The following is a 24,128-nucleotide window of genomic DNA, read 5'->3' on the forward strand; positions in this document are numbered from 1 at the left end:
AAATCTTAGAAAGAGGAGAGTTGCAAAAGGTTACTCCATCAATCAAAGGTGAAGCTGAAATTGAAGGCTTTGTTTTTAATAGAAGTGAACTGTGGTATACAGGGATTGGTAAAAGTAGGTTTACAGTTGTGAGTATGAGAAAGTTTATTCTTACATTACTATTTATTTTCTATACAAAGAACTGAAACCTACTTTTGTCCCACCCTGTATACAGGAAGTTTGCTCAAATTGATATGAAGCTGTAATGTGGCTAGAGATTTCTTTTTTATTGAATTTTTTTTTATTATTATTAGAAGGAGAGGAAGTGGAAGGCGGAAGGAGAAAACATTGATACATGGAATGATCAATTGCTTGTTTCCGTACTTGCCCTGACTGGGGATGGAACCCAAAAACCTAAGTATGTGCCCTGACTGGGAATAGAAACAGCAGCCTTTTAGTGTACAGGTCGACAGTCCAACCAACTGAGCCACTGGGCCAGTGCTGAATGGTGATTTCTAGCCTGATAATAGACTGATGCAACCTAACGAAGGGTCAGTGTTACTGCTGTATTACAAGCCCTGTTCAAAGATATGGCTGATGCAACTCTCATAGTAAGAATGGAGTCAATTCTGAGTCACCAGTACAACCTTGAAAGAGCCTAGAGGAAAATTCCTGAGTACTGACTCCTACACTCAGCATCTTAGTAAACTGTGTGTAAGATGTTTCAATGCTCTGTGGACACAGTACTGTCCATACCCATGAATCTCAAAAATACATTCAGTGGGGAATGTATTCACTAATTTTTAAAAAATTGCTAAGAGCATTGGCTATGGTGTCATGCTGACTTGGATCCTAATCCCATCCCCTCATAGACACGGACCACAGTGTGGTGACTACCGGGAAAGGGGGATGGGAGAGGTACAAGAGGGTAAAGGGGAGGGGGTAATAAATGGTGATGGAAGGAACTTGACAGGGTAGTGAACACAATACAATATGCCGATGATGTATTATAGAATTGTACACCTGGAACCTACATAATGTTATTAACCAATGTCACCCCAATAAATTCAATAAAAAAGCGGGGGGGGAATCCTAACTCCATCCCTCACCAGCTCTACGACTTTTAAGCTAGTTAATTTCTTTCTGTCTCAATGTTCTAACCTAGAAAATGGGAAATGCCAAATGCTCAACTCTAAGGACTGAATGACACGGGGATTGGTACATAGTAAACCTCAAGTAGATAGTACCCTATATCATTTTCTGCTGCAGAATGCTATACAAGATTAAGGCACCGTGGAGAAGTCTTTGTGGCCCTAGCTGGTTTGACTCAGTGGATAGAGCTTCATCCTGCGGACTGAAGAGTCCCAGGTTCGATTGGGGTCAAGGGCACATGGCCCGGCTGTGGGTCCGACCCCCAGTAGGGGGCATGTAGCAAACAGCCCATCAATGATTCCCTCTCATTGATGTTTCTCTCTCTCCCTCTCCTTCCTCTCTGAAATCAATACAAATATATTTTAAAAGAAGAAGTCTTTGTGGACCAAAAGCACAATCAGACAAAAAGAGTGAAGGCAGAAAGCCACCTTTTATAATAAAGGAGAAGGAAGGTCTTGCGAATGGTAATGTGAGCCACAAAGGGAAACGATGGACAGGGAAGGGGAAGGAAAGGGGCAACGTACACTAGAAAAATGACGCTAGTGGGAGCGAAGGCATCAGAAGCTCTTCGGGGAGCGTGTGGTCACCGTGGGGAGGGGATTCAGGGATCGGAGATCATTACTTTGGCCCGGCCTGTCCTGTGACTTACCCTGGGGCAGGGCAATGTAGAGAGGCCTGGTTTAGACAAAGATCGCTGCAGGGGAAGCAGGGGCGACCTACTGACTAGGAGGGGCCATGATTCGGGCGGCCGATGAGCAGGTCCCGGCTCGAGGGCCGCCGGCCGGTGAGCAGCAAGGGGCTCGCACACCACTAGTACCAGTACCGGCGGTGGCTATAAAACGCAGAGAGATTCGTTTTCGGGCGATCATAGCACCTACGCGGAGACCTTGCTGCATGGGACAGGATGGAGGCCGGGAAGAGAAAGAGCCGCCTCCTGCTTCGGGATGAGGGGCAGAGGAGAGGCAGGCGGACTGCGGAGAAGCAAAGGACTGAAGCTCCACGGTCTCGGGGGAAATCAGGCCCCATGCCGGCTCCGGCCTCCGAGGGCCCAGCGTGGAGGCGGGACCTCAGCAGTTACCGGTAGAAACGGCCTCCGGGTGAGAGGTCGCCACGAGGAACGGACAGCGGCTGAACCAATGGGCCCAGCTCACGGGAGCGGATGTGGACTCCCATTGGTGGTTGTTGGGCGCGACCAGCAGCCAATGAATCCGCCCTGGGGGCGTGGCGGTGACGTCAGTTGCGTAGGAAGCGGCTTCGAATCGGTGGCGGCCAGCTTGATGGCCTGGACCAATCAGCGGGCTCCAACTAGCAGAGCCTTGACCAATCGGCGTCCTCCACGACGGGGCTGGGGGGAGGGTATATAAACGGAGTCGGGGGAGCGCGAGGTAATCGCTGTCCGAGTCATTACACACTTAACTGGTTTGGGGGTTTCGTGAGTGCGAGAGGTGGAGAGGTAAGCGCCGCGGCCTCCTTTTCCGGACCTGCCCTTCGTCTTGTCCACTGTTCCTCCTGACCCCGGGCCCTTGTCTCCCTCAGATCCGTAACGTCGGTGCGTTTCCTTGCTTGGGCCTGTGCCTGGATTGCTTGTGACGCCCTGCCTGCCTGCTGACCGACAGCGAACGCAAGATGAAGCTCTCTCTGGTGGCTGCGGTGCTGCTGCTGCTCGGCGCAGCGCGGGCCGATGAGGAGGACAAGAAGGAGGACGTCGGCACGGTGGTCGGCATCGATCTGGGGACCACCTACTCCTGGTAAGTGGGGTTTGTGGGAAGGAGAATGGGGCTTTCCCCCGTGGGCTGCGGTGAGAATGGCTGAGCTGATGGTTTCCGTTCGTTTGTGTGTTTTTTTCCCCTCCAGCGTCGGGGTGTTTAAGAACGGCCGCGTGGAGATCATCGCCAACGACCAGGGCAACCGCATCACTCCGTCTTATGTGGCCTTCACTCCTGAAGGGGAGCGTCTGATCGGCGATGCAGCCAAGAACCAGCTCACCTCCAACCCCGAGAACACGGTCTTCGATGCCAAGCGGCTCATCGGCCGCACGTGGAACGACCCGTCTGTGCAGCAGGACATCAAGTTCTTGCCTTTCAAGGTTCGGCCGCGTTTTTTCACGGGATAGGAAGTGGGCGGTGGTGGTGGGAGTATTTAAGATGGAGAAGTTACGGAAAAACAGTCTTGACGACAAAAGAGGATAGAGACACGGTACATGTAATAATATTTATTTAATAATTCTGGTATGTTACAAAATTTACTAAAGTTTGCGGACACACTTCACACATAACTACTCTGTCCACCATAGTTCAAGATTAAGAGAAGTTTTTTTGGTCAGTATTTAGCTCCAAGGGATCAAAGTAAATCAAACTGTAAAGGGAGGAAATGTCTCTCAGACAACCCTCTCCCCACCCCCCCCTTTTTTAACAACCCCCCTTTTTTAAAGTTTGAAGTGTTGTTGCTTCTGTGTCTGCAATAATAATCATTCTTTAAAACAGGTGGTTGAAAAGAAAACTAAACCATACATCCAAGTTGATATTGGAGGTGGGCAAACAAAGACTTTTGCTCCTGAAGAAATATCTGCCATGGTTCTCACTAAAATGAAGGAAACCGCTGAGGCTTATTTGGGAAAGAAGGTAAGTTTCTCTAGAACATGTTAAATATTTTTATTATTCGTGTTCTTGATTGTGTTGTATAAATGCCTTCATTGTTTTTATAATTTGAATCTGAATGACATTCATGTATTATCAGTTTTAATTACGTGCATACTTTACTGTAGGCCAAACAAAATGCCAGGGACTTTACCTGGGTATAAAATTACATATATTATGCCCATTTTAAAAATAAACTAGCTTAGAAACTAAAGTGATGATTTGACTAACTTAAATAAGGGTAAAGCCATGTGATAAAAGACAATTACCTTTTGTTATTTTTTTAGGTCACCCATGCAGTTGTTACCGTACCAGCCTATTTCAATGATGCCCAACGCCAGGCAACCAAAGATGCTGGGACTATTGCTGGATTGAATGTTATGAGGATCATCAATGAGCCGTAAGTGTTAAATTCAAAGTCGTGGTGTAGTTGCTAACTAGAGAAATGGTAAACTTATCTAACTTATCTGAACTTTTTTTTAATTCTCCTAACAGGACAGCAGCTGCTATCGCTTATGGCCTAGATAAAAGGGAAGGGGAGAAGAACATCCTTGTGTTTGACCTTGGTGGTGGAACCTTCGACGTGTCTCTTCTCACCATTGATAATGGTGTCTTCGAAGTTGTGGCCACGAATGGGGATACTCATCTGGGTGGAGAAGATTTTGACCAGCGTGTCATGGAACACTTCATCAAGCTCTACAAAAAGAAGACTGGCAAAGATGTTAGGAAAGACAACAGAGCTGTGCAGAAACTCCGGCGGGAGGTAGAAAAGGCCAAACGGGCCCTGTCTTCTCAACACCAAGCAAGAATTGAAATCGAGTCCTTCTTTGAAGGAGAAGACTTCTCTGAGACCCTGACTCGGGCCAAATTTGAAGAACTGAACATGGTACGCTCCTTGTTTTTGTTTTGCCGATGAGACCTAGTAAGATTGAGACAATGCATTTAGAAATCTAGACAATAAGTCAGTATAACAGGCATTATAATAGTAATTATTGTCTTTTATTCTAGGACCTGTTCCGCTCTACCATGAAGCCTGTCCAGAAAGTGCTGGAAGATTCTGATTTGAAGAAGTCTGATATTGATGAAATTGTTCTTGTTGGTGGCTCCACTAGAATCCCAAAGATTCAACAACTGGTTAAAGAGTTCTTCAATGGCAAGGAGCCATCCCGTGGCATAAACCCAGATGAGGCTGTAGCTTATGGTGCTGCTGTCCAGGCTGGTGTACTCTCTGGTGATCAAGATACAGGTAGGTTAATGTTGCAAGCATCTTCCACAGTGCTTCAGCAGCTTGATGGGGAGAGTATAATTAGCTGTTGCTTTAGAAAGCAATAGAATATGAGCATTAAGGTCACATACCTAGTAAAGGGTACAGTGAGGTCAAGACCTGGTGCACTTTTAAGATCCTTAGCAACTATATTTACTTAACTGCTTCTAAAATGGTTTTGTGTAGAACCTAACCAAATAGAAAGACGGAAAAGATAAAGTTGTATTGGTCATGGGGAGACTGCTTAGTAATTCTATGATTCTTTAATTAGAAATTAACTCTGTCATTACCTTTGCAGGTGATCTGGTACTGCTTGACGTATGTCCCCTTACGCTTGGTATTGAAACTGTGGGAGGTGTCATGACTAAGCTGATTCCAAGGAACACTGTGGTGCCCACCAAGAAGTCACAGATCTTTTCTACAGCCTCTGATAATCAACCAACTGTTACAATCAAGGTTTATGAAGGTAATTGCTTATATTTGTTAATATCATGGTATGTGTGTGAACAACATGACTTCTTGCTTTTATAATATACTCTATTGAATTAAAAAGACTAGGGAAAGAAATATCTGTGTTTTTAGATGGGGGGTCCCTAACTAGTGTTGAGTTGGGAATAGTTGGCATTAAAATCTAGTTCTTATCTAGCTTTCTAGCACTACTACCCATTAAAAATAATTTCTGAGCTAGCTCTAAATTATAAGAACAAGAAAAGGATTCATGTAAAGCCGGTGAAATTCAATTAAAAGTTAGTAGGAACGCCTGGATGGCATGGCTCAGTGGTTTGAGTGTCGTCCTATGAACCAGGATGCCACGTTCCATTCCCAGTCAGGGCACATGCCCACAACCCAGTGTGGGGTGTGCAGGAGGCAGCTGATCAATGATTATCTTCCATCATTGAAGTTTTTTCTCTCTCCCTCTTTCTCTCTCTGATTATATATATATATATATATATATATAGAGAGAGAGAGAGAGAGAGAGAGAGAGAGAGAGAGAGTGTAGGAACTTAATTCACTTAGTCCCATTTGTTACTTATAGACCCATGACACACTTCTGGCTTGATAAGAGTGCCCTTGCCACTGTAGGCTCTCACAGACTGAAATGCAAGGATCTACATGTACTAATGTTGGTCATTAACAACAAGATTCTTATGTGTAACTTCTAGGTGAACGCCCCCTGACAAAAGACAATCATCTCCTGGGAACCTTTGATCTGACTGGAATTCCTCCTGCTCCTCGTGGGGTCCCACAGATTGAAGTCACCTTTGAGATAGATGTGAATGGCATTCTCCGAGTGACAGCTGAAGACAAAGGTACAGGCAACAAAAATAAGATCACAATTACCAATGATCAAAATCGCCTGACACCTGAAGAAATTGAAAGGATGGTCAATGATGCAGAGAAGTTTGCTGAGGAGGACAAAAAGCTCAAGGAGCGCATTGATACTAGAAATGAGTTGGAAAGTTATGCCTATTCTCTAAAGAATCAAATTGGAGATAAAGAAAAGCTGGGAGGTAAACTTTCCTCTGAAGATAAGGAGACCATGGAAAAAGCTGTAGAGGAAAAGATTGAATGGCTGGAAAGTCACCAAGATGCTGACATTGAAGATTTCAAAGCCAAAAAGAAGGAACTGGAAGAAATTGTTCAGCCAATTATCAGCAAACTCTATGGAAGTGCAGGCCCTCCCCCAACTGAGGAAGAGGAACCAGCAGACAGGGATGAGTTGTAGACACTACTCCGCTAGTGCTGTAATATTGTAAATACTGGACTCAGGAACTTTCGTTAGGAGAAAATTGAGAGAACTTAAGTCTCAAATGTAATTGGAATCTTCACCTCAGAGTGGAGTTGAAAATGCTATAGCCCAAGTGGCTGTTTACTGCTTTTCATTAGCAGTTGCTCACATGTCTTGGGGTCGGGGGAGCAGAGCAATAAAAAAAATATGTCAATCATTTATTTTAGGTTTAGATTCTTATGGGGGGTGGGGTTTTGAGGTAACTCTGGGAACTTGCCTAACTTCAATTTAATTCACCCATATCCTCACTTAGGCAAGGGTCATTTCACAATGCCCAAGAGTGGTGTTTTCTGGAACATGTTTGAAATGTCCTATTTCCCCTTATCGTTCTAAAACTTAACTTTCTGATGGCTTTTTATTTTATTTTTGGATTTTTATTATTGATACTTTAGGTTGTTTGCATTGTCTTAAGACTTGAAAGAGATCACTGATGTTAACTTTACACACTTGAATTCATTATTTTAGGGTGTAAAGGTATATTTTGAACTTCACTGTCAGAATCCCCATCTGAAATTTCTCACTACCAAGGGCTACTGGAGTGGGAGCTAGGATGGTGACCTTGAAACAACATTAAGCTCCACTGCAATTGTGGATCAAAGGCAGTCATTTATGTCATGACAGGTTCAAGATTACTTGGATTGGCTTCCTGGGGAAAGGGGTGGTCGTGAATAAATATCATGATCAATAAGGGGCAGGCTATTGGCACTAACATGATATCCAATAAGACCCAAGGATAACTGTTTTTAGATGGGCAACTGGGCAGGTTAATTTGCTAACTGGCAGAATGGGACCTGATGGCACGACTGTTACTTTGAGGCCAGAACCTTGGCTGCAATGCCCAGAAGCATTTGGATAGGCCTGGAGTAATACTTGTCTTCAGGCCAAGTTGAATACAATCACAGCAGTGCTGTGTGCAGTGGGGTTAGTGGGTAGTTGGGAAAGACGGACCAGTCTTCTTTCTGACCCCAATGGCTCTCACTACCAAATGCCAATAGTCTGCACCTTTCTGAGGAGCAGCTACTGAATACTGAAACACGAACCTGAAAATGTCCACTTGATTTACAGTCTATTTTGTACCTAACAATCATGATTTCTTCAACATTTAGCAACCAATCTCACCTAGGTTGTACTGCTGGTAAAACCTTTTATGTAACTGAGGTTTTTGCACTGGGCTATCTAGTTCATTTCCTCACCTACCAAAGTAGGTAAGAGCAAGAGGGTTATATAGTCAAAATATTTTGGAGTTATAAAACGGCTTAGGTTTCACTTTTTGAGAATAACTGACATTTAAAAGTATCAAAAATGGTGGGTTTTATTAGTCAACTACAGTCACAATACAATCGTCATAGATTTCCCCTTCGGTATTCATCCCACCAAACACAAAACAGAGCAGTGAGTCAGTCTGACTTTCCTCATGTGAGTCACCATCTTGGGTCACTCCTTTGTCAGCGGAGTCCCCTTTCTCAGCATCACAGTTCAGAGTGGCAGGATTTGGATCTTCCTCCGAAGTGCACATCACTGGCCATGGAATGACACACATGCAATGGTCCAATCGTCCCCGGGGTAGAGAAGTATCAAATTTAAGTAAGGTCCAATGCTGCTTCTCTATGTTAGGAACAAAAAAAAGGAAATGAACAAATACTAATGGTAGTGTTACTGCTTTGATGAAGTCATCCCCTAAAAGTTTGGTTTTCATTCCCTTGGATTTAGATGTGGAGGGACCAAACAGAAACCAACGCACTGTGGTACTTTTTAAAAAAATAGTCACATCTATAATAATAAAAGTGTAATATGCTAATTAGACCAGACAGCAGAATGACCTTCGGGACAAAGCCAGGGCTGCGAGGGCCGAGCCCCTTGCACGAATTCTGTGCATCAGGCTTCTAGTTTGCTTATAAAGACCCATGGCTCTGGCCACATAGCTCAGTTGGTTAGAGCATCATCCTGATATGCCAAAGTTGTGGGTTCCATCCCTGGTCAGGTCACATGTAAGACTCAACCAATGAATGCATAAAGCATAAATAAGGAACAACAAATCAATGTTTCCTTCTCTCTCTCCCCCTTCCTCTATAAATTCAATCGATAAAAATTTTTATAAAGACCCTCAGGGTACACCTACTTACCTGTGTGATATTGGTACATTGTGTCCAGTGCTCCTGTAGGAGTCATCCCTCCGAAGACATACACGTGTTTCCCCACAGCCACAGCTGAGTGGGCAGCACAGCCTGTGGGAGCTGCCCCAGTGGGACTTAGTTTCTGCCACTTCATGTCACCTGCCAAGAGAAAGAAAGTGGGCACTCCATAGCCTGCAATGTGCTTTCAAACTTATCAGACTCCTACAGTTCACAAACCAGTCACTGAACGTCACTGCCTAAGAGCCCTGAGAGGCAATACACCAAGGTTAGTGTGCATAAAAATTACTTGGGGGGAGGTTGAAATCCGGTTTGGGTCTCCAGGAAGGGGACTTAATCTGTAGTTTCAATGAGCATTCCAGATGATTCTGATGTAGGTGGTCTTCAGAGCACACTGAGGTCACCTTTGGTGACTATCACCTTTAGGTATCTTGGAGCCCAGAAGTAGGTGAGGTTACATGTGCATGCATGTTTTACTAGTAAATACTAACAGTTCTTTAGAAAGCAACTTTGCCAAGTACTAGCTAGACCCTTTAAATATCTTGCTTGCTTAATGCTCATAAAGGCCCTATGAAATTGCTATTGCTTCTGCCTACCCCCTTTCTCACAGATAACAAAACAGGATTAGAGCGGGAAAGAGACTTGTCAGAGATCCCACAGCGAGCACATGGCAGAGCTAGACTTGTGCTCGGGTCAGACTCCAAACCCTGTGTTCTCTATACTGTAACTTTCTGCCTTCCAACCTATTTCTGCATCTTTTCAAACAAGCATTTAAATGAGGCTGGGACTCACTGGATTTTGGGGTTAGAGATCCACCTGGTTAGGAAAGTAGGAAAAAGAGCCAGGAACTGGTTTCTCCGCACAAGAGATAAGGACTTTCTTTTTAAAAGTTAAGTATTTAAACCTCTTTTAACTGCCTGCAAGAAACACTTCTGTGAAGGTATTTTCCATCTGTCAATTCAAGACAGGGGTCCAAAGTTGGAAGGGAGAATCACCCAGTTCTGACAAAATTCTGGTCAATGCAGGAATCCCAGCCAGTGTCACCTGGCCTCAGATGTCACCAAACCAGAGAACCCATTGTTTGGCAAGGTAGATGGATACACTGCACAGCTATTCTCATGCCTTCTGGCCACTGTTCCAATTCTTGTAGTCTGGACCAAGCCAGAGCATGCCCATTTGTTCGTCCATCTATCCTTTTCTTTTTCTTTTTTCTTTTTTTATTCCATCTATCTTTTAACAGCGGTTGCCAACCGGTGATCCTCGGATAAGCACTCATCACAGGACACTGAGCTAAGTGCTACAAATACAATGGGGAACAAGAGAGACCAAGTCCCTGTTCTAAGGAGCTCACAGCCTGAAAGAATGACCCAGAAGGAGTCCAGGCTTTCTAGGGCACGTCAGCCCTTCAGACACTTTAAGACTATTCTCCTGTTCTCCCTATCTTTCCTCTTCCCTGGGTTTTTAACTAGTTAGCATGACAGTTCTGGTCACCCGCCTCCAGACACACTCTAGAACAGCGGCTCTCAACCTGTGGGTCGCGACCCCTTTGGCAGTCGAACGACCCTTTCACAGGGGTCGCCTAAGACCATCCTGCATATCAGATATTTACATTACGATTCATAACAGTAGCAACATTACAGTTATGAAGTAGCAACGAAAATAATTTTATGGTTGGGTCACAACATGAGGAACTGTATTGAAAGGGCCAGAAGGTTGAAAACCACTGCTCTAGAAGTTTCGATGCCTCTCATGGGCCTGGGGTTAATGGCTAATGCCTGAAAGAAATCCAGTTGGGGAACACAAAGTATAAGGAATTTTACTGAAAGAACAGGATTGTTGGAAGGATGAGATCATTAATAGCTAGCCACATAGCAAAAGCTCAAATGTGATTGCTTTTATTGCTATTGAGTAGTAGTAGTATTCAGGCCACATTTGACAGACTAGTAAAGATTACCCACATCTAGGATTAAGGCTATCTTCTATCAAAGCACATTTTATTTAACTTTAAGCAGACAAGCTCCCATGCTCTCCACCCTACTTACTTATATCAATGCAATGAAGATCATCATAGAATCTGTCCCCCGACAAGCCTCCATGGATGAAGAGCTTCGTCCCTGCTGCCACCATCACATGACCATGCCGGGGGGATGGAGGTTTTCCAAGTGTCTCTGGCTGTGACCAGGTCAGAGTGTCTAGAAAAGTAAATTCATTGATATCAGATGACAAAGCTATGAAGCAAGAACACAAGAAATACACCCAGCAAGCAGAGACGCTCCAAGCAGAACATGACCTTGGAGTCATTCACTCTGACCCATCAACCCAATCCAGGCCTCCCTCTCTCCACAGCTGTGCAGTGTCTGCTTGGCTACTTCTAAGGCTGGAGAGTTCACTACCTGACATGCCTGCCCTTTCTACTGGGCATTAGGAAATCATTCCTAGGTTTCAATTTAAAAAGACCTCCGTCTGGTTGAGTCCAGGTCATGTGGCTTCAAAGTTCATGCTTTCAACCACTAAGATCTACCCTTGTCCCTGCAAATGTAAGCTGCAGAACAGTATTTGTAATTTGATTCCATGTGTGTGTGTGTGTGTGTTTAATATATTTTTATTGATTTTTTACAGAGAGGAAGGGAGAGAGATAGTTAGAAACATCGATGAGAGAAAAACATCGATCAGCTGCCTCCTGCACATCTCCCACTGGGGATGTGCCCGCAACCCAGGTACATGCCCTTGACCGGAATCGAACCAGGGACCCTTCACTCCGCAGGCCAACGCTCTATCCACTGAGCCAAACCGGTTTCAGCCCATGTGTGTTTTTAATTTCAAAATTAATACATGTTCACATATACTTATATACATGATTTACAAATGCATAGGGAAAGTCTGGAACTGCCAACAGGGTTTACCTCTGTCTGGGGAGTGAAAAAGAAAGGCAAATGGAGGAACTTTTATCTTTTTACTTTATAAACTATACTGTTCCAATTTTTTAAATTGACCATTTATACCTTTTTAAATGCAAATTTTCTGTGGGAAGAAGGTATCAGCTAAGAGTTATACTGAAGAAGTCTAGAAGTGAGAAACTTGGCCAGGATGTCATTTTCTTTTCTTTTTTTAAAATATATTTTTATTGATTTCAGAGAGGAAGGGAGAGGGAGAGATAGATACACCAATGATGAGAGGGAATCATTGATTGGCTGCCTCCTGCACACCCACTACTGGGGATCGAGCCTGCAACCCGGGCATGTGCCCTTGACTGGAATCGAACCCGGGACCCTTCAGTCCGCAGGCCGACGCTCTATCCACTGAGCCAAACCGGCTAGGGCCAGGATGTCATTTTTTTTTTTGATACATTTTTATTGATGTCAGAGAGGAAGGGAGAGGGGAAAGAGACAGAAACATCAAAGATGAGAGAGAATCATTGATCTGCTGCCTCCTGCACAACCCCTACTGGGAGTCAAGCCCGCAACCCGGGCATGTGCCCTTGCTGGAATCGAACCCAGGACCTTTCAGTCCGCAGGCTGATGCTCTATCCACTGAGCCAAACCAGCTAGGGCATGGATGTCATTTTCTAACCTCTGCTTCCCACATCAGGTCAGCTGTGGATCAGGAAAGCGGCAGCCCTGTGTGGCCCCCCCGTCCATACTTGCGTCAAACACATGAAGCTTCACATCCTGCACGGGCTGGGTGCCTTTCTCTCCGCCCCCAAAGACATACAGCTGGTTTCCAATGGCTGCCGATGATGTGTGGAACGTTCGTGGGGATGGTGGGGGGGTGGTCACCTCTGGCGTGGTCCAAGTCCTGGTTTCTGGTCCAAAGAGAATGAAGGCACCTAAAATAACCAGACTGAGGGGCCTCTGACCTTGACTTGGGCTGGGCAGCATCACCTTTCAAACCCCAATCCCCAAAGGGGGCAGTGTAGGTCAAGGCAATGATCTCATGCCACCAAAGTCAAGGATGGGGAAGGGGCAATTCTTAGAATTTTCCCAGATAAATCCAAATCTCCAAGACTGAGAAGCCACAATTACAAGTAAGAATGAGGTCGGCTTGTTTTTGGAGGCCTTCAAACATCCTCTTTGAACCCTCTTTCCACTCTGCTGACTCCTGCCCTATGCCATTCAGAAGAACCCATCATCTGCCAAAAGTCATTCCCACCAGATTCTAGAAACCAAATGTGTCAAATTTCCCAGGATATATATGTGGCCATTAAAAGAAAGTAGACAAGAAAAAAAGAAAAAGAAATAAAGTGTTTTTACGGTTTCAGTGTTTTCACTAATAATTAGTCCCTACTAAATAATAAGTGCTAAATAAGCATTAGTTTTCCATTTTACAGATAAGGGGATTGAACAGAGATAGATGAAGTCATTCATTTAAAGGTGACATGGCTAGTAAATGACTGAGTTGGGATTCAAATTGTTTCGATAACACTAAGATCTAAGTATTTTCCACTTTTCTGACTTGAGAATAAAATTTTATCACCTGGGTAAATGTATATAGAATCTTATTTCTTTTTAGAATGATGTGTGAATTTTATAGAAATTAATGCATTAATTGAGCACCTTCTTTGTGCAGAATTGTTGCCTTGTGCACTCTGTCATCCCCACTAAACTCACTCCACCATGGGAGGTGGACAGAAAGTATCTCCACTTTGCAGATGAGGGAACTGAAGTTCCTAAACCCTTTCTTCAGGTCACAGGGCTTGTAGAGTAAGGGTTTAAACTAAGATCTGTCAAGACTGCCACACTCGTCCTACCATAACACACCAGCAGTTATTTCTTGCCTGGCAAACTCTGTGCCTTTTGTAAAAGTCTTCATTCAATATACAAAGTGACCCATGAAGCATTTGTAATATGTGTGGGACTCAGACATGAACCTGGAGACCAAACGAGTCTCAGCCTATATCCAAAGCCAAATGAAAGTGTCTCTATAGCTACAGAGCTTGGGGAGCTTTTGGGTCTTAGGGGGAGTTAGAAGGCCCACAACCTCCAGAGTCAGAAGGCCCTGGGGTGGTGTTGCTGCCAAGTCAAACAGCAGTACAAATAATCACAAGGGAGTTCTAAGCCATTTGACAGACTTGTCTTAGCAACAAAAGCAACTAATGATTCACTTTCATTTTTCACATTTCTTGGGCACCGTGTCAAATTATGCTTTCTAGGAGAGAAAAAGGACCTAGTGGAAAATCTAACTCCTCTGACAGAGGCATTCCAAATTCTCAGTGCACTTTATTTAAACAGATGCCATCACTGAAAATCAAAAGGCCAGGGATCTAGACGGATTTCCATCTGCCAAACTATAGCTACATTAACCACAACAACCATTACTGGGCATTAACCTGGTGCCAGATATTGAGTTAATTTAAGTCCTTGCCAAACTCAACAAGGTAGGAACTATTAATATCCCCAAGTGACAAAGAAGACCAACTATGGTGCAAATAAGTCTATTGTTGATAGAGGGACGGGGCAAGAGTTGACTGTCATGTGAAAAAATGTCCAAGTTACTAGTAATTACCAAAATGAGTATTTAAACAATCAGATACAAGATGTTTTTGCCTAATCAAATCAGCAGTGTTTAAAAATGACAAATGCAGTGTCAGTCAGAAGTAAAACAGCACTATTAAACACAGCTGGAGATAAGTTCAAAAAAATCTTTCTGGAGAGCAGTTGGGTAGCACATAACAAAAGCCTTAAAGTTCACCATGTTTTGCTTTTTTTAAAATTTTTCATTTCTGGGCAACTCTAAGACAATAATTTGAAATACAGTCAATGTCTTCTGAACAAAGAGGTCACTGCTCTGTTATTTATAATGGCAAGAACCTGAAAACCTAGATTTTAAAAAACAGGAGAATTATTGTATTGTCATAAAATGGAGTGTTATGCAGCCATTAAAACTGATGTTAACAAAGCACTGTTATTAATAGGACATCACTTATGTAAGTAATTATGAAATTAAAAGAAAAAAGTACAATAGTATAGTGGTGAAAATAGTATGATCTCAGGCTTATAAAAATGCAGACAAAAGACAGAAAGGAAATGCACAGAAATGTTAATAGCCTTAATGTCATAGGATTGTGGATAGTGTTTGTCCACTTCCTTACACTTTTCAAATGTTTTACAATGAATATAAATTACTAGAGGCCCAGTGCATGAAATTCATGCACGGGTAGGGTCCCCAGGCTTGGATGGCGATGAGGGCCGATCTGTGGGGCGACCAGCGGGGTGATTGGGAGCCCCTGCTGGCACCCACCTTGGCCAGCCTGGCACCGCCCACTCCCCCCACCATCACTGCTGCCAGTCACCTCCCACAAGGCGACCAGTGGGGCGACTGGGGGATGGCACCCGCCCACTTGCTGGCTGGCCTTGCCCCTGATCGCCCCACAACTGCCGCCGCCAGTCGCCTCCCTCTGCGGGGCGACCAGTGGGGCGATCAGGGGACCCCCGCTGGCACCCGCCTTGGCTGGCCTGGGGCATGTGGGCTGGGGGCAGCTTTTGCGTTGAGCGTCTGCCCGTTGGTGGTCAGTGCCTATCATAGCAACCGGTCGTTCCACTGTTTGGTCAATTTGCATATTAGGCTTTTATTATATAGGCTATGCATAAAGAGAAAACAACACACTATTTTAACTGACAAAAAGACAAGTCCATCTCTCATGGGTGGTTCAGCCACACCTGCTCAGTAGTGATGTTTCTAAATTGCCCCCTCTCTGGTAAAACTGCCAGTGAGACTAGCAGGAACTTTGCACTTTTTGGCCAACAAAATATACTAGGAGGATCTAGGTCAGGCACTGTTGGCATTTTAGACCAGATAATTCGTTATTGTGGGGCACAGTTCTGTGCATTATGGGATATATAGCAGCATCTCTGGTCTCTACCCAGTAGATGCCAGTAGCAAACTGTCCCCCAACCTTCCCAAGCTGGGATAACTAAAAAAGTTTCCAGATATAGCCAAATGTCCCTTGGGGAGCACAATCACCACCCTGAACTAGGTAACGGGTTCTAGCCTGGCTCAGACTCCCTAGAGACTTTAGGAAAGCCAGTTCCCCTGGACCTGGGGTGCCCCCTGGCATAGCTGTTCTCTGAAGTCTCTTCCAGCTTTGGCTTTTAAGAAGCTGATAACTGAATATGTTACTAGGAAAACAAAATGCAATTCTGCTATTTTCAGATTCTGCTAGAAGTTAAAATTCCTGTTTTCTCTGAGGTCAGCAAAGTTCGATGGATAATTCAGTGCAATCCAAATGGGATTTGCTACAGGAAATGACCTGAAATTTTATTTATTTATTTAGGTAAATAAAGTAACGTTTGGCTACTTACCAGGATTCAGAACTTGTAGGCAATTTCGATTTCCTGACTGGTTGGCACCTCCAAACACCCAGATGCTGTGAGGTGTGCAAGAGGGAACGAAGCTGGCATGCTCATACCGGGGCAAGAGGCCCTCCGAGGTGGCCAAGTCCCACTGGTGTGTTTCTAGAAAACATTTCACCCAGTTTCTAGATTGGGGTTGCCAACTGTTTAGATTGCTTGGCTAACTTAAGGGAGGGGAGGGAAGAGAAAACAGTCAAAAGCATAAATGAACAACCATCAGATTACTTAAAGGGAATGTGGTCAAACTCCAAAGAGGTCTGTATTAGACACTTCAGGGACTATCCACAAACTCTTTTCTATGGAAACTGTCCCCATTTTCCCAACCACATGGGTTGACCCAGAACCTGCTTGTACTACAACACCTTGACTTTCTAGCCTTAGCTTATTGGGTCAAAGGTAGCCACTTGACCCCAAATAGACCAATCAGATACTCCCTCCCAAGAGTCCAGAATTCAAACAAATTCCTGGATTTGGGTGGCCAACTTCTACCATGTGTGGACAGGCAGAGAAAGCCAAAGTATGGAGGAGAGAAGAATGAAATATCTACATAAAGGAGATCTCCCCAAAGAGAGTGAGAAAGAAAGTAGGTGTTTGTTTTTTTTTTGGTTTTGTTTTGTTTTTACAGATCTCCAATTCCTGCTTCCTCTCTCTCCTGAGATGAGGCTGTGTTTCCAACCCTTGGATTCCTCTCTTTATTGGTTTAAAAGAGTTTCTGTGACTCACAAATGAATTATTTCCAGCTAAAACAAGTTCACAGAATAATAATACCTAACCCATTAGTTATTTTAGCTAGTAAACCATTCACATAGGACTTTCACAGGCCTATCTTGTTGGATCATTACAACCGTAAGTGAATCATTTTACAGGATACTGAAACCCAGCTGGTTTAGACAGATTAGCCAGAGTCACAAAGTTAGTAAGAGGTGACAACAACCATGTTACTGAACTAGACAGTGAGCTTCTTGAGGGCTAGAAAAGATTTGATTTACCTTTGATTCTAGTGCAGGGTGTAGAAATTCAAATGCCTACACAGGAGTGGAGGTAATGTGGCAAATTGGAGCCTGAGAGCCCCATCGATAGGTGGCAGTCAGCTCCAAGTAATTGTTGCCATGTAGACACATAGGCCTACAGATGTCAGATCTTCCAAAATTATCAAAAGAAGCCAAACCATTTCAATTTTTATATGTAGACTTCTGCACATTTGGTTGGCAAACAACTCAGATTAAAACAATAACAACAGCCCTAACCGGTTTGGCTCAGTGGATAGAGCATCGGCCTGCGGACTCAAGGGTCCCAGGTTCGATTCCGGCCAAGGGCATGTACCTTGGTTGCGGGCACATCCCCAGTGGGGAATGTGCAGGAGGCAGCTGGTCGATGTTACTCTCTCATCAATGTTTCTAACTCTCTATTCCTCTCCCTTTCTCTCTGTGAAAAATCAATAAAATATATTTTAAAAAAATAAAATAAAAAAAACAATAACAGCAATGTTACAAGCACCTAACAAAACATGTATGAGTCACCAGTTTTCTCCTGCCATTGTGTATAGTACATAGTAGTTACCATTTGTTTAACCGTCCATCCCTCCATTCAAAAACTTATAAAGCACCTACTCTGTGCCAGGTGCTATTGTTAGTGGCTGGGGATACAATGATGAGCAATATAGTCATGTTTCTTGTTTCCAAGGAGCTTATACTCTTGTGGGGAAGACAGATGAGAAACAAACCCACAAGATAAGGAGGATAAGGATGGGAAAGTACGAGATACTATGAAAATATAGAGGGTGGTTGGGACATTGTGATTTATATTCAGAAATATATATATTTGACCTTCATCACTTCTAGGCACAGAATTCCTAAAACCCTTGGAACTTCCTAAGTGGTAAGATCAGTAAAGGTGTCTTATGCAACAAGTCCCGGTCAATCACACCTGAGCTTGTTAGGGCGGTGACTTTATGAAAAGCCTCTAAGGATGAGACTGGTTGCCTAGGAAACCAACTCTATGATTAGAGGGTTGGAACTTTCAGCCCTTACCCCTGCCCCCATCTCTGGTTGTTACCTGTACTTCTGACTGACTGGTTATATATCCAAGTTTCCCATGACCCCCTCTCCTTAGGGTTAATTAACTTGCAAGCACTGGGTCACAGGACTCAGAGAAACATGTTGCTTGATCACCAGTTTACCGTAAAAGAATATTTAACTCAGGAACAGCCAGATGGAAGAGATGCATAGGGCAAGGTATACGGGAACGAAGGTGCTGCTTCCACGCCCTCTCTAGGTGCGCCACTCTCCCCACATCTCCATGTGTTCACCACCCTGGATGCTCTCTCTCTGAACCCTCTCCTTTTGGGGTTTTATGAAAGCTTTATTACATAGTCATGACTGATTAAATCATTGGCCACCAGCAATTGATTCAGCCACCAGCTCCTCTCTCCTCCCTGGAGGTGGGGAGAGTATTACTGAAAGTTCCAATCCTCTAATCACCAGCTTAGGTGTCCTGGTGACCAGCCCACATCCTTAGGTACTTTCCCAAAGTCACCTCATTACTGTAACAAAAGACGCCTTTATCACTCTCAATACTTAGGAAGTTCCAAGCGTTTGGGGAGCTGTGAGCCAAAACTATGGACAAAGACTAAATACATATTTCTTATAAATCACAATATCAGAAATCTGAAAGATGCATAGTAGCCAGGTGATGAGAAAGGGAAGAGCCCCCCAAGCAGAGGGAATAATAATAATACATGCAAAGGTTTGGAGACCAGAATTCAAGATGTGTTCAAGAATCCAACGGACACTCAGTGTAGCAAATGGGGATTTGGGAAAGCCATGAAATAGTTGGGAGAGGCTTGACATGCAGGAGTGACACAGTCAGATTTGTAGTTTAGACAATACTCTCTGGCTAAGTATGGAAAATGCACTGTAGATGGGGCTAAACTTGGAAGCAGGGAGACCAGAGAGGAAGCTGTGGTAATCTAGTTGAGAGATGACAATTCTTGGACTACCGTGGTAGTGGAAATGGACAGACATGGATGAAGAGAGAACTATTTAGGACTTAGTGACTAATTGGATATGTGGATGGAAGAAGAGGTGGAGTCATCAATGTCTCCCGGAGAAATAGTTGATAAATGAACAGCTGGATGTCCAGGGCTCCATACGGACACGATGTACTGGTTGGGTGCTCTGCTGAGACCGTAGGGACCTCTCAGTAATGTTCATTTTCTTAGAGGAAAACCTGTTGTGTTGCTGAACTGGTGTTCCTAGGAATGCTCTGGTCCTGGCCAGCACCACAAAGCCCTGCTCTCTGGCTACAGGCACATGCTCTGCCGCTGCTGGTCTTACCCAGGTCCATGGTGTGCACATCGGAGAAGCTCCTGTTTGGATCTGCTCCCCCAACAATGAAGACCTTCCCTCTCTTGGCATCACCAACGGGGGGTAAATACAAGCAGCTGTGGCCAACCCGAGCACATGGGCTGTCTCCAGCGGGGGTCAACGTGTACCTGCCAAAGGAGGAATGTATTCAGGAGGCCTGAGCAGAGAATAAGTGCAGCAGTGTGTTCTTCCTATTTCTCATGAAATATTCATAAGAATGAGGGTCTTATACAAACACAGAACACTTTAAACTGTGTCCAGCAAAGCAGCATTTCCACTTGCACATGACTTTTGACTTTCCAATTTTGTTATTACTTTCATCTCACATTAACCTAATGGTGATGCACTGGGGTAGTCACTGTCCCCATCTGGTGGATAAACTGACATCCAGAGACATTCAGTGGTGTGTCCGAGCACAGGATGGTAGTTCTGAGCTTAGTTTGTGAATTCAGACGGACATAGTTCAAGTCCAAGTTCAGGTGCTTTCTAGATGTATGATCTTTTGGAAGCCACTTAACCTTTCTGAACCGAAATTTCCTTATTTGTAAAACGATAGCAATAGTTCTTACCTGTGAAGAGTAAGATGAAGTCTTGTAACAGTGCAGGGAAGGACTCCGTACATGGTGGCTAGGGCTCTATGTGCAATCACACAGGAACCTACAGCCCCAGCACTCTTGCCACTAGACAGCGCTGCTTCCTGCTCCCAAGTAATATTCACCAGAGTCTACTGATTTTCAGAGCTGATGGAAGCTAAAGCTAGGACTTTGGAAAGTCAAATACAGGATCCAATTATCTCACTCTTTAAAGTTATTCTGAATTATGATTGAGAAATCATACTGGTTGGAAAACTTCCTGCTTGGAGAAGACCATCCTGTAGCTATTTTTAAGGCCCTGTCTTATCTGACTTCTTTGGCTCCTTCTTCCTTCTTGTACTTTCTCCTTACCTAGCTACTCCACTCTCCTCCTTTTTGGTTCTCTACCCACTTTTCCAGGGGCTCTTTCTGACTCTTTCTCTGACTCCTTTCCCACCAGCCTTCTAACCCTCAGTACCCTTGGATTGTCTTTTCAGTCTATGTTTGCTTACCTGATCCATTTTACCTGTATGGACGACTTCAGTTACCACCTATCTATATATTCGTCAGTGATTTCCAAAATCTTTATTTCTCTCCCAGATCTCTGGCCTGATGTTCAAATTCACAGATCCCATTACACCTGAGTAATTACTAACAACGTACCCTGCATGCTGCTAACTCCATTACAACCCCAGTTGCACTTCATCTGCACAAAACCCCTTTGAGGACAGTAAGTACTGTTATCATCATCATTTGAGTTCTACAACTGAGGACCCACGGGGTGGGTAAGGTTAAATAACTTAGCCATCCAGACACATGGTGAATAAGATAACAAAAGGTCATGCCTTCACAGCCCTTAAAGACCAGTTGAGAAGAGAAGCCTTAAACGGACAAGTTCACAAATATCTGTTTCATTTAAATTGCACTATAAAGGAGTACAGGGTAGACAGTATTAGAACATATCATAGGGGCACCTTACCCTGTAAGGAGGTAGGGGAGGTAGGTAGTCAGGGAAGGCTTCCTGAAGAAGCACCACTTGAACTGAAATCTGATGTATGGGTAGAAGTTAGTTGGACAAAGAGAGGCACGAAAGATGGAGGGAAAAGGGCAAGGCATGTTAAAGAAGAGAAAGAGAACAAAGGATGAGCACAGGGATTTGAGGTCGGAAAGCCAGGCAGGGGAAGATCATGCAGGGCCTGGTGGGCCATTTTAAAGACTCTGGTTTTGATCCTAAGACCAATGGGGAGGCACAAAAGGGTTTTGTGCCTCCCCATTGGTCAGATTTATGTTGTGTAGAGGGCAAGAGTGGACACAGGGAAGCCAGATTGAAGACTCCCTTGCAAAGTCCTACAGCAGCTCTGTCCCATCCATCTCTACAGCCTTCTATGGTCCCGGCTTCAGCACAGGTCACATTTCATCACCATCACCTGCTTGTCTGTTAGCCCCCACTACAGTGAGACTATTCACCTTTGTATGTCCATCACCTACACAGCAGCTGCCCCTGTCAGGCCAGTGTCAGTTATTGAATGAAGGGTTGATTGAGCATGCAGCCAAGAAACAGGGAAGCCAGTTAAATCCAAAGCCGATTCCCTGAATATCTTAAAAATGAGTCACAGCTTGCGGGGGAAGACACAGGGTTGAAGCTGAGGATGCCAGATGGCCAGGGCCTTCCTCTTCTTGGTAAGTGGATTTTAATAAAATCAACATCTGCTCTGATAATTATTGCCCCACTACCTTTCCTCTGAAGACCTTCTCAAATGGTTTGAGGCTAATGACCACGACCTGCCCGCAGTTTTATCTCTACCCTTTTCAATAGATGTTTAAATGTGTCAGTAAACCACTTATAAATGAAACAAAAACTTATGTTTTTCTCTGTCTGCATCCTTCCTTACAGACCATATTGCTTTCCTGGGCTTGTCTCCAGGCTCCAAGACTGGCAGCTGCTTCATGGTGTTTTCTACATACAAGAAAGAAAGGCACTTTTTAGAAATTTATGATTATCTTCTCCCTAAAACACAGAATTAGGTCGCTTCCCTCTTTAAAACCTTTCCTGTTGATGTACCAATTTCGAGGATCTGATGAATTTGAATAAGCATTACCAACCTTTGATAGCAAGGTATATTTGAGAGGCAAATATAAACACAACTTTCTAAACACAATTACAGGAGTGTTTTGGCTACAGTTTTCAGTGTCTGTAATTTTCATGCAGAAGAGGCATACATCAAAATAAATTTTCAGAGGTCAAGCTTATGTTTATCAAAAGATAAAAACATTTTTCAAAGGCTGACAAATACTGAACTCTAGAATAAACCCTAGACTCATCATCACATTCGAAGGTTTCTGATCTCAAACTTTTTTCTAGACACTCACTCCAGTTTCTTGCAATATTGAGTTGTTCTTGCTATATTTGTTGTTCCTCTAACATGACAAGGCCTTTCATAACTTGCATCTCCTGCTGTTTCCCTTACCTGAAATGTTCCTTCCCTTCCTTTCAACCAGCAAACTCCTAGGTAACCTCCACAACCCGGTTGGAATGAAACCTCTTCTGTAAAATCTTCATTCATTTGCTGCTCTCCACTTACCATCCTCAAATGTCTTCCTTCTCCCTCTGAAGGTATCTGTTAAACCACCATCATTGCAGGGATCACCGTGAATGTAATTACCTACGAAAACGTCTCTACACTAGATTCTAGTCTAAATTCCAAGAGAGCTGGGCCTGTCGAATTACTACAGAAAACCTACCTACGGGTCCGGCATGAAGTAGAATTGAAGGATGAGCGAATGAAGAAAGTGGATGAGATTGCTGGGGGATGAATGGATAAATCCAACCTTGGCCGTAAGCCACTGCCTGCTGTCCCCAAAGCCCAAAAGCTCAGTGGGATAAACTCGTGTGGGCGGGGATATCTCCAGTCTCGTCCCCGCGTGGCAATGACAGGGGACAGGAGACAGGGTCGGGGGAGAACAGGCCGGCCCCTTTCCATCCATGTGCCCAGACCAGACCCGGAGGAGGCCCTCCCCAACCCGGCCCGGGCCCACTTCCACGCCCCTAAAGGATGAGGTCGCCCCCGCCGCCCCAGGATCGTCCTGTGACCCCCACCCCAGACCGCATTACCTGCAGCGGCTTAGGTCAGTCCCGAGCTGTGGCTCCGCCCCGAAGTGGGCGGGGCTTAGACTGTCACTCAGTCCCAGACCCGGAAAAGCGAGGCAGCCAACTGCTCCCCCCGCCCCACTTGCAGGATCCAGCCCCCAGGGATCGCCCTTAAAGGGGGCGGGGCGGGGTCCTCGGGGCTGGGATATAGGTGATTCATTTCCGGGGCATCAATTAGGGCTCTTCTCGGGATCTTAACCTGCCGGCGGAGTCAGAAAACCAAGAGAAATGCCGGAGGTTGGGCGTCCACGTGGGTGACCTGGTTGTGGGATATCCTAGAGGGGCTGGGATATTTCCAGTTCCAGCGGCTGCTGGAAATGGTTTCTGGGTGAGATACGAAGATGGAAGCCCAGAGCTGCTTAAGAGAGCCGCCTGTGAATGAAGCCAACACAGGAATTAAGAGGGCCAGGAGATGGAGCGAGCCTGGATCCAGCCATGCCTGAAGCCAAAATTACCTCTTTGAACATTTCATTTATGTGAGCGAAAAGTTTTTTTTTTCTTAAGCTAATTTGACTTAATTTTACTCCTTATAAAATAAAAGACTCCTAATAAATGACCTCTTGGTAGGAAGAAAAAAAGGAAATGGTTTCTGAAAGGGAGAGTTAAGGATGCTTTCCCCAGTGAGAATCTCCCTGCGCAGCCTTTAGGCCAGTTCAAGTTTTACCGCCTTTAACCGGCTGACTCACTCCAGAATTAGCGTGTATAATAACCATGGCGAGCACTATGGAAAACCAAACAAGGT

General features: G+C 44.5%; 2 protein-coding genes across 12 annotated transcripts; one reads left to right on the plus strand and one right to left on the minus strand.

Annotated features, from left to right (window-relative positions):
* The first annotated feature begins 2,481 nt into the window (after positions 1-2,481).
* HSPA5 (heat shock protein family A (Hsp70) member 5) lies at positions 2,482-6,821 on the plus strand. Its single transcript, XM_006768568.2, has 9 exons — positions 2,482-2,584; positions 2,668-2,879; positions 2,986-3,217; positions 3,615-3,752; positions 4,055-4,167; positions 4,263-4,653; positions 4,776-5,013; positions 5,330-5,497; positions 6,195-6,821. Exons 2-9 carry the CDS (start codon positions 2,758-2,760, stop codon positions 6,755-6,757), a joined length of 1,965 nt encoding a protein of 654 aa, XP_006768631.1. The 5' UTR covers positions 2,482-2,584; positions 2,668-2,757; the 3' UTR covers positions 6,758-6,821.
* A 1,293-nt stretch (positions 6,822-8,114) lies between these two features.
* Positions 8,115-23,681, minus strand: RABEPK (Rab9 effector protein with kelch motifs). 11 transcript variants are annotated; one of them, XM_015567092.1, is made up of 8 exons: positions 23,608-23,681; positions 22,135-22,193; positions 19,637-19,794; positions 16,251-16,403; positions 12,593-12,778; positions 10,995-11,144; positions 8,944-9,093; positions 8,115-8,425 (listed from the first exon to the last, which is right to left on the minus strand). In XM_015567092.1, the coding sequence occupies exons 2-8, from the start codon at positions 22,185-22,187 to the stop codon at positions 8,136-8,138; spliced, it is 1,140 nt and encodes a 379-aa protein (XP_015422578.1). In that variant the 5' UTR covers positions 22,188-22,193; positions 23,608-23,681; the 3' UTR covers positions 8,115-8,135. The 11 variants fall into 11 exon arrangements, with proteins under 11 accessions (XP_015422578.1, XP_015422577.1, XP_015422576.1 ...); XM_015567091.1 differs by lacking the exon at positions 23,608-23,681 and adding an exon at positions 23,351-23,489; XM_015567090.1 differs by lacking the exon at positions 23,608-23,681 and adding an exon at positions 22,981-23,318.
* Between the last annotated feature and the right edge of the window lie 447 nt (positions 23,682-24,128).

The sequence above is a fragment of the Myotis davidii genome, unplaced genomic scaffold, assembly GCF_000327345.1.
Source record: "Myotis davidii unplaced genomic scaffold, ASM32734v1 scaffold142, whole genome shotgun sequence".
Taxonomy (NCBI): domain Eukaryota; kingdom Metazoa; phylum Chordata; class Mammalia; order Chiroptera; family Vespertilionidae; genus Myotis; species Myotis davidii.

Excerpts from the sequence above, each read along its gene's own strand:
- RABEPK (XM_015567088.1), bottom strand. The coding sequence starts at position 21,354 with ATGCCTTGCCCTTTTCCCTCCATCTTTCGTGCCTCTCTTTGTCCAACT. Across the intron at positions 9,094-10,994 it reads TCTTCATTGCATTGATATAA|GTGACATGAAGTGGCAGAAA; the intron begins GTAAGTAGGGTG and ends TTCTCTTGGCAG. Across the intron at positions 8,426-8,943 it reads AATGTACCAATATCACACAG|AGAAGCAGCATTGGACCTTA; the intron begins GTAAGTAGGTGT and ends TTCCTAACATAG.
- HSPA5 (XM_006768568.2), top strand. The coding sequence starts at position 2,758 with ATGAAGCTCTCTCTGGTGGCTGCGGTGCTGCTGCTGCTCGGCGCAGCG. Across the intron at positions 2,880-2,985 it reads CTGGGGACCACCTACTCCTG|CGTCGGGGTGTTTAAGAACG; the intron begins GTAAGTGGGGTT and ends TTTCCCCTCCAG. Across the intron at positions 4,168-4,262 it reads ATGAGGATCATCAATGAGCC|GACAGCAGCTGCTATCGCTT; the intron begins GTAAGTGTTAAA and ends TTCTCCTAACAG.